The 9,578-nt window shown below is 37.8% G+C and overlaps 2 protein-coding genes across 2 annotated transcripts; one reads left to right on the forward strand and one right to left on the reverse strand.

Moving 5' to 3' along the window:
• Positions 1-423: 423 nt before the first annotated feature.
• On the forward strand, positions 424-1,060 carry LOC105055174 (auxin-responsive protein SAUR64). Its single transcript, XM_010936921.4, has one exon. The coding sequence runs from the start codon at positions 539-541 to the stop codon at positions 983-985; it is 447 nt and encodes a 148-aa protein (XP_010935223.1). The 5' UTR covers positions 424-538; the 3' UTR covers positions 986-1,060.
• Positions 1,061-4,436: 3,376 nt separating this feature from the next.
• LOC105055173 (uncharacterized) lies at positions 4,437-8,949 on the reverse strand. Its single transcript, XM_010936920.4, has 2 exons — positions 8,521-8,949; positions 4,437-4,999 (listed from the first exon to the last, which is right to left on the reverse strand). The coding sequence occupies exons 1-2, from the start codon at positions 8,637-8,639 to the stop codon at positions 4,795-4,797; spliced, it is 324 nt and encodes a 107-aa protein (XP_010935222.1). The 5' UTR covers positions 8,640-8,949; the 3' UTR covers positions 4,437-4,794.
• Between the last annotated feature and the right edge of the window lie 629 nt (positions 8,950-9,578).

Raw genomic sequence — 9,578 nt, forward strand, 5'->3', positions numbered from 1 at the left:
TAATTTTGCTTTCCAGAGAGAAAGAGGGTATATACATGCATCTCCTAAGCCTTTTTTTTTAAAAAAAAAAAGCAACAAGAGAGGACAAGATCACACGAAGATGGCTCTTCAATTGCTCTCCATCCAGACATCGACCATATATCTTGTAACGCTGTGACCGACCTGCCACTTGCATGAAAGCTACAAACCTAGATAATATCACTATTAATGTGAATCTTATCGTGTCTCACCTCATTTGTGGTTCTGTGCTCCATCTACCGAACTAAAGGGGACCAAAGGCCAAACATGCATGCGACCCCTATAGTTTTTTTCTCCTCCAACCAGCACATGGTTTGCTTCCAGTCAAGCCCATGAGGGATAAGTTCCAATAAGGGATAAGCACTAGTTGCCACATGAACTGCCTAGCCTTCTGCCTTTCTTTGCCTTTATATAAGTCACCACTTTCATTGCCTTGGCAGTCTAACACCATCAAATCCTCTGAAATCTATTATCCTACTTCTTGTATCCAAAGAGTTTCCACTCAGCCCTATAACCAGCCATGCTCAACACAAAGAAACTTGTAGGTATGGTGCGAAAGTGGCAGAAGTTGGCCACCTTAGGAAGGAAAAGGATCACACCGGCTGGAGCTGATGGCACTGCGGCGTTGTCAGCGGCGAGCAATTCATCGGTTGCAAGTAGGGGCCATGTGTTTGTTTACACCACCGATGGAAAGCGCTTCATGGTTCCCCTCAGATATCTAAACAACTACATCTTTAGAGAGCTCTTCAAAATGTCTGAAGAAGTGTTTGGGTTGCCAAGAAATGGGCCCATTACATTGCCCTGTGACGCTGCCAACATGGAGTATATCATCTCCTTGCTTCAGAGCCGGGTGTCTAGAGATGTGGAGAGAGCTCTGGTTGCTTCCATTGCCAAAAGCCGGTGCACAACATCCTCTCTGCTTCCACAAGGATGCAACCAGCAGCAGCTGATCCTCTATGGCTTCTAGTGTCATTCTGAAAGTCCCTTCTCTAGCATAATTGTAAATATAATTTTCATTCAATGAAGGATAAGAATTCACTTATCTTTTTCTGGATTAAGTTTACGCCTGGCAAAGTAAATTGGCATATAAGGATATGAACCTAAGTTTTTCCTATTCGTAATCCAAGTCCTATGTCTGCCAAACAGCTTTTCGAAGGCATATGGAAAGAATAGTTATGCTCGTCATCACTGGTTATTCCATATTTTATTGTTCTCCAACCAAAGACAGCCTAACACGAGTTATAGTACACGATGCATATACATCAAATACAACAAGAAAGACAGAGATATTTTCATGCATAAGTCACGGAAATTCTGTAAATAAAGTATAAATTTAACTTAGTGAATATTTGGTGAATGATTCACTCACGAAGAACTCCAAACAACAATTTTTTTTTCAGAATTTTAGGACGTGATCTGCACATATGTATTGAATGCTAGTTTTGAATATTTCAAAGCAGAGACAAACATTTGACCATTTGCAGCAGGGACTCGTTTGACTTTCGCATAAGTTGCCCTTAAATTCTTGATGCTATCATTAAGTTTTCTTGCCATGATACCACCACTTTGTAAATGCCTGCCAACACATAGTTTTTTTATCCATACTTTTCTTTACATGCGACATGGTATAAATGATTGGGAGTGATTTTCCAAGTCCTGCACATGAATAAATATATGGATAAAACTGTCCATGTGCTTTGGTCATACTGGTAGCAATTTTGTCCTCTTCCATTTTCTACGTTACACTACGTCAAAACTTTACTGACTAACACTAACAGGCAGCTACAACATCATAGAATCCTTTTACCCAATGCTGAGGTTTTTCGCTTTCAATGTGCAACTCAAAAGTCCTTTGTCCCTTGCTGTCACACTACGTTAAACAAGAAAGAAGAAGACAAACCAAATGCTTGGTACAGGGAATGTAGAATTAAGTTATTTGAGATTGAATTCTACCATGATGTTGATAAATTTTGATAAACTTTGTCAGTTTTTTTTTTTCTTTGGAAAATCTGTAATTAATCGAGAACATCAAAATGGAACCACTGCGATATGTGCGGGCTAGTGGTCAGTAGGGAGCAGGTGGTGCACATGGGCTGCTGCAAGACGGAGGGCCGAACGCCGAAGGCTACAGGCTTGCGAGCCCACATGAACGGGCGGTGCCGACATTGTACTCTCTCTCTCTCTCTCTCTCTCTCTGTTCAGTCCGCCAAGGCTCACATTTTTATGACGCTTGATTGATAGTGCTTGTCCCGAATATTCTAGCATAATCTTGTGAGGTGGCATGGTTTCAGAACATCTCCGTTGGTGGTGAAGCCTCGTCTACCCATTGATTTGAGGCCATGAGGGGACCAATAGAAACAGATCATTGAAGAGGAAGAGGAGGGAGTTGATTGCTCCACAAGTTGGTATAAGAAGGTCACGTGTTAATGATCCCCTTTTTTTTTTTCCTTATTCTTGATTTTTAGTACACATTTTTGTGGCCGTATTCGTAGTACAAACATGATCGCTGAAACTGGCCCTCTAGTAGATAACGGAGCTGCTCCGATTGCATATTTTATGTATCATAAAAAAATATATTTTTAATAATTTATAATGATCTCTTCAAACAAGCGCAAATTTGCCGACAAATATCTCTTCTATTGAGAAGATTCTCCGGCCGTGAAGCATATCCAGAAGATATTTTTTATTTGCATTGTGCCTTTTGAAAAAAAACTGCTAAATCAAATTTTTATCTAGGTGAAGGGATAATGGCTGTTTTATCAACAGTTGAGACACAATCTAAAGACATTTCAGTTTATATTTTTATTAATATAATTTTTATTATAGATAGAAAAATATTTTTATCCGTCAATCTATTCAATACTAGAATCCGACCAACTATTCTAAATGAAGAAAGGAGTTTGGTGCTGTTAAATATTATCTGGTTGTATATTGTCAGCAGTTTCAGCTCATTAGTTCGGTATAACTATAACAACCAGTTCAGTTTAATAACGAAACCCAAGGCAATGAGGGCTTTAATCTAACTACAGAACCAAAATTTTCCTAGAAGGCACCCCCCCCCCCTTCTCTCTCTCTCTCTCTACTAGGAGGGGTATTCCCCACCTCCTCCCTGCCTCTTTTTCAAGACTAGAAGGGGATGTTCTCCACCCGTTGGGAATAGCAAGCGAGCATGCTACTCGGGAGAGCTTGAAAATTGGCTCAAACTCAGCTCGTTTGGTTAAGAAACAAGCTGATCTGGAGCTAGGCTTGGCTTACTTGAGCTTGGCTCAGATTAGCTCAAAATATTAATATATAAATAGTTTGCACATAACATACATTATTTTAATAATTATTATATAATATAGATAAGGTATACAATTTTTTAATGGTTATTTACTTTGAGTTAATATAGATTATATAGAATACAATGTATTATAACTATAAGTTTAAAATATAATCATTTTATTTCTTCAAATTATATAAATGAAAATCAAAAACCTTTGGAACATGCTATCCGTGAGTGGCTAGAACTCAATCAAAGTTAAATGCTTGGGATCAGCTCGATGCCATACAAGCCGAGCTGTAGCGACGCTCAATTTAGATCACGTTTGTCTCATTGAAAATTATTTTATGCATCGCGGTGTTGCACCGCTCGCGGTGATTGACCCACTTGTGTAGTCAAAAAAAAAACATATATTTTTTTTCGAACGTCGCATCCCTATCCCACGCGTTAGTCAATTACCATGGTGCGCCTGCGGTGCACAAAGCATTTCTCTGGTCTCATTTACGGTTCCGGTGAACAGACCACCAAACTATCATGAATAATGGTCACATACGCTTTCTTCAGCCTCTTTTTTCCACAGGTAAGAAGCATTTCTCTAGCATTCTTGGCAATGCTTGTATGAACCTGAGGTTGGTTTGGCTCCTGCAACAAAGAATTTGGGTGGAGAAGGTATAATAGGACAGATCTACTTTACGCCATTATTCTATCCAAGTGGAGGCTAAATGCTATTAACGTTGATTCAATTTAGCAACCCCAGAAGATTTTCCTCTGATGCCGCAAGCTTTGCTTATCCATTGCTAAAATATTTGTTTTCATTATCGCAGTTTTTTTTTTTTTTTTTTGAAAAATGCAATAAAGACATTAACCAAAAACAAAAAGGTAGATAAGCAATGCTCCAATGTAAACAAGATGAACATCGTCCTACGCAGAACTCACTTAACTAGATCAGAGGCCTCCCAACGATTCTTCAAGAAATTTCATCAGTGCACACAAATCAGCCAACAGAGCAGCATGTATCTCAACAGCAACATAACAGACAAATTATCGATGAAGTAGAGTTCCACTTTGCATAAGTAAATGATCCACCATAACAGAGCACAGTTTGACAACAGTCTAAACATTTCCTAGAAAGAATAAAAATAATTGGCTTCCACCATTGAACTAAACTACTCATCAATTTGGAACTTATCATACCGTATATGAACAAGGTTTAACCATAAAAGCAAAGACTGCTTACTTGGGTACAGCCAAGGACATGAAATCTTGCAATGATACAGATCTTGAGTACAGCCTTGCAAGTTGCAAGCAAGCACTTGCACTAAAAATTGTAAAGGGGCTTCGTTATACTTCCCTTGCAATATATATCTAGCATTATCTTCTTCCAAGTGTGCTTTGAAAGGAAACATACACCAAGATGGAATTACATGCCAGTCCAAATTTTCGGCCACAACACTAGGAAATAATTTTTTGCACGGACGTAAGATGGCCTTTCAAAAGGTTGGTTGCCTGTAGTTTTACATAGACAACGGCAGCAGCATTCTTCGCTTATTTTTCCTGTTTTGTCTTACTTGCTTTGTTACTTTCATGCAAACAAGAATAAGAGTTGTAATGCATATCAAGGAAAAAGCAAGCCTCATATACCGGAAGTACAGAGCAACTCCGGAGAAAACAAGAAAAGCAAACATCAACAGCTCCCATATCACAAATATCACATCCACCCTGCACTCAAAAGATAGGAACATCCATGGAATCAGAACTCTGATATGCCTAAAAGGGTTGGTAAAATTCTATAAATAGCTGCAGAACTTTATAGCATTTTATGTCTCTGATTAACTTGCATGATGCAAGTCTACCAAAAAAAAAAAAGACTAATCAGTAATTTATTTTAATTTCACTGACACATAAGCTTGATCAATCAGTTTTCTCAGAAAAAAGGAAAGAAATATAAAAACATAAGTCAGCAAAATATTCAAGGAATGGCTGACATGATGTTGATATCGACAAAAATGCAGTGTTGATGATGGTACATAACAAGAAAAGGTGAAAAAACAAGTTATGAGTTGGAGAAGAGTGCAAACTGTTAGAGATAGTTGGCATTTTTGACTTGGTAAATACGAATTTTGCAAACTCATGGCAAAACTCTTTGCTTTATATTTAAGTGGAAGTTTTACCAAGATTAGGCAAAAAAAAAAAATGGTAGAATTATGATCAAATAACAGAATGATATCCTACCTTAGCCACCACAAGGGCATTGAATCCATCATAATTCTCTGCTAGATGGACTGGAGCTCCTAAATGGGCAACCATCAAAAGTTCTAGTGCACGACTATCCATATTAATCAACAATCTGCAATCTCACATTTAGGAAGCATTGGAGCAAAGGCTTGTGATAGTGTCTATACATCAAATTAACAACTACTGCCCTTTTAAATATATCAATGCTTATTTATGAGATGGTGATGCCATAGGCAGACATGGGTTCTGATAAGAATCCCTTTGTGCTCCCTTTAGAGCTTGGAATTATCTAAAAAATGCATCCTAGAATCTATGCATCACAACAAACAACAGTAGACCACATTCTCCGATCACCTTTAATATAAGCAACCGAGGTTACATCTTTGGCCTTCATGTTGTGCCTGGCGGTTATCTTAGGAATAGACATTTTGCAAGCATACAATTCTTCAGAGACTACAATTGATATAATCCTTTTGGCATTCTTCAGCAATTTAAAGTGCTTCTCCATGTTGTATGCCATGTTTGCGCTGTCTGTACCTTTCCCTGTAGATCCATAGAACGTTATGTCTTTCACCACCCCCTTTATCACCTTAAGGAGCTTTGCGATGAAGATATGGATTGTGTAGGTCCCATACCAATCCAAATAGGTTTGAGCAACGGTCGTAGTGTCATAACCTACCACCCTTCTCCAAGATGATAACATACATCTAGTTCCACATAGCATTAAAGCCACGCAAGTCTCCCACGCCCTCCATTCCATGGAACAAAGGAAGGCATCATTGTAGTTGTCCCACACCTAGACCTAGAAAAATCTAGCCCAGCCTAGTTTTTGGCAAGCCTACAAAGAGAATTTGGGCTAGAAAAATTAGGCTAAGCCTAGAGTTTCAGGTTCGAACAGGATCCAGGCCAAGCTTGGGTTTGATAAATTTCTATCCTGGCACAACATATATGGCTTTTATGTTAAAACTATATGACAAGATATATGATATGATATAATTGTTATGGAATACATTATAAGATAAGTGTAAAATTTAAATCTACAATACATCTTATTTTTAAATATAAAACTTGAATAAAAGGTAAAGAGAAGTTGGCCCCATCTCCACTTGTCCTCTTCAATTGCAACTGACAAGCTTCCCTTGTTACATTCTTTTCAATAACCCTTTGACCACCATGCTTTAACACCTATATTTGATCAGGGTCTGAGCTATGATGGAACAACCTTCCCATGCGTTCTATCTCTCATACCAATCTTGACTCTCTCCTGACCAAGGCATAATCTATGCCAAGACCCTCACTCCCTTTTCTAGTTCTGTGTCTTGCTTCAATCTCATCTCTTTCCATGGACAAGTCCTAACATACTCCCTCTAGCACTCATCTCAGACTTCTCCCTAGCCTAAGCCTGTCTCATGTTGGAACCCTACTCCATCTCCTCCCTCGATAGCCTTCTAAGATCAGAATAGATAGTCGGGCTATTAAGCCAGGTTTGCATATTTTGTAATTAGCCAAGCTTGTGTTTGGGATTTCAACCTCAAAGTTGGGCTAGGGCAAACTTGGGCCAACTGATCCTAGCTTGGTACTGAACTTTGAGTTAGCCCAAATCGACAAATACTAGGTCTGTTATGCCATTTGATGACAGTAGATGCAAAATAAGTGAAAACTGTTTGTTCGGTGTAGGCACCCCAAAAAAAATAGCAGCATCAACAGTAGCAGATGGGCTTCCCATTGCAAAATAGATAACTATTGACCACTTCCTAACTGATCCACCCAAAAACAAGTGCTATAGGTGGCAGCCCACCAGAAGCAACCACCATTATGCTATTTAACCTTATCTAGGACAAGACTACAAGTAGGCATTGGTAGCACCTTAAGCAAAGTAGACTTTGCTTCAGGGAAAACCAGCGAATCGAAAATTTTCTAAGAAATACTTCTATGTTGCTCGTGGAGAAATTATGGAACCCTAGCATAATATATGTTAACGCATAAGTGGCACCTAGCATGAGGCTGTGCACAAAATCATGCCCAAAGGCAAGGTCTGCTATCCTCATACTGCAAAAAAAACAATACATAGATCACGATCTATTGTTTGTGCATATCAACTGTTGACCAACAACCTTTGCATGACTAGAGATATAACATCTCTGTCATGATCAAACCTTCCCTCTGTCAGTTGCGGAAAATAAATAGGATTTATTACTTCAAAAGAAATTCTACATATACCTTTTTTCTTCTTCATAGATGCCTAATATCTGCTAGGTAAGTCCGTGATGACATCAGTCACAAAAACAATGACATACATTACTCAAGCCCAAAGATCCATAGAATCCAGCAAGGAATTAGTGGTGTTTGGTCTTTGCCCATATCGGCATCATGCTTCAATCCACTCCTTACTGCGTTAAGCAAACAATTTTTTTTTTTTTAATAAAAAAATGTCAATCTTGATAAATCAATGCGGTTCAATATACTGAAATTGCTCTGAAATTGTGAAACAAGCGATGGGCCAGTAAAAGATATGGAAAAGGGAGTAACAACAATCAAAAAGGATGACAAGAGGCAAGGGGATCACATTCCACCCTTTTAATCATAAAACACTTACTAGCTCACACGATCTCAACCATTAGGTAACAATTAGAACCGAGCACAATTACACTTAAAAAACCCTAAAAACTACAATAATGTCACTATGTGCTGGCCGTCCTATAAAATGCTATGGCTCTGCTTCTTTTTTTTTTTTTTCCTTTCTTTACAGAATAAAGCTAAACACGTTTATACCAAAAGGTGAATCGGTGCCTTAAACAACTCCTAAATCATTCCTCATCCTTAGCAACACAAAACTCAAATAAAAGCAGCAAGAAAAGCTATAGTTCTATAAATCAACAGGATGCATTTTAATTCCTCTATAAAATTGATGGAAATAACGATAGCACTTGAGAAATCGAAATCATATTATCGCGATCTGATGGAATCCAAATTGAAGTGGAAGCGAGTCTAGCAAGCGAGATTACCTTGAAGAGGTATTGGAAGAGGAGGAGGAGGCGGAGAGGAAGGAGACGGTAGCCCATTCGTACTTGGAACGAATCTGGTACTCCCGCAGCTGATCCGCGAGATTCGAGCGCGTTATCATCTTCCCGATCTCGAAGCAATTTCTCTCCCTTAGACTTCCGGATGGAGGATACTTTATTCCTGTTAAAGATCGAACAACCGTGGGCGAGAAGAAGCATCAAACAAATGGAAGAAAGACACCGCCAAAATTTTTCGCTTGCTCTAACGATAGATCTCGATTTCACATCTCTTTTCCTTCTTCCCCTTCGTGGCCGGCCAAATGAAGAATTAGGTCGGCCGGCGAGCAGTGATGGGAGAATTTTGCTCCGCTTGAAATCGGGAGAGACGGAGGAAGACGACCCAATCGGGTTTCACTCAGCCTTCCCGACCGCGCTCTGTTGACCGATTCCTTCCGTGTAATGCGTCTAGGCCCAGTCCCACTATCAAAATTCGCCCAATTACGGCAGACTGTTCCACACGATATTAACATTGCTGCCTGAAGTGACCGGAGCTCAATCTGCGTTACAAAAATTTAATTGATAATAATAATAATATTTTATATTAAAATTTATTTTTAAAAATTAATTTTATAATAAAATAAAAAATTTAAAAAATTTTTTAAAAAAATGACCTTCCAAAAATTACTGTATTTGATAAATATCCATATATCACTTTATTATTATTATATAGATAAATATATAATTTTTTAAAATATTTTTTATTTTTTATTATACTATTTTTATTTTTATTTTTTATTTAAAAATATAAAAAATAAAAGAATAAAATTTGACATATGCTGTTGCGGAAAATTATCTTATAATCTTACGTATTAAGATGGAATGCCATCTCTAATATCTATATATCACTTTACTATTATTATATATATATATTTAAAATATTTTTTTATTTTTTTATCATACTATTTATATTTTTATTTCTTATATAAAAATATAAAAATATAAAAAATAAAATTTGATACGTGGTATCATGGGAGATTATCCTATAATCTTACACATCAATA

Source organism: Elaeis guineensis, chromosome 12, assembly GCF_000442705.2.
Source record: "Elaeis guineensis isolate ETL-2024a chromosome 12, EG11, whole genome shotgun sequence".
NCBI lineage: Eukaryota > Viridiplantae > Streptophyta > Magnoliopsida > Arecales > Arecaceae > Elaeis > Elaeis guineensis.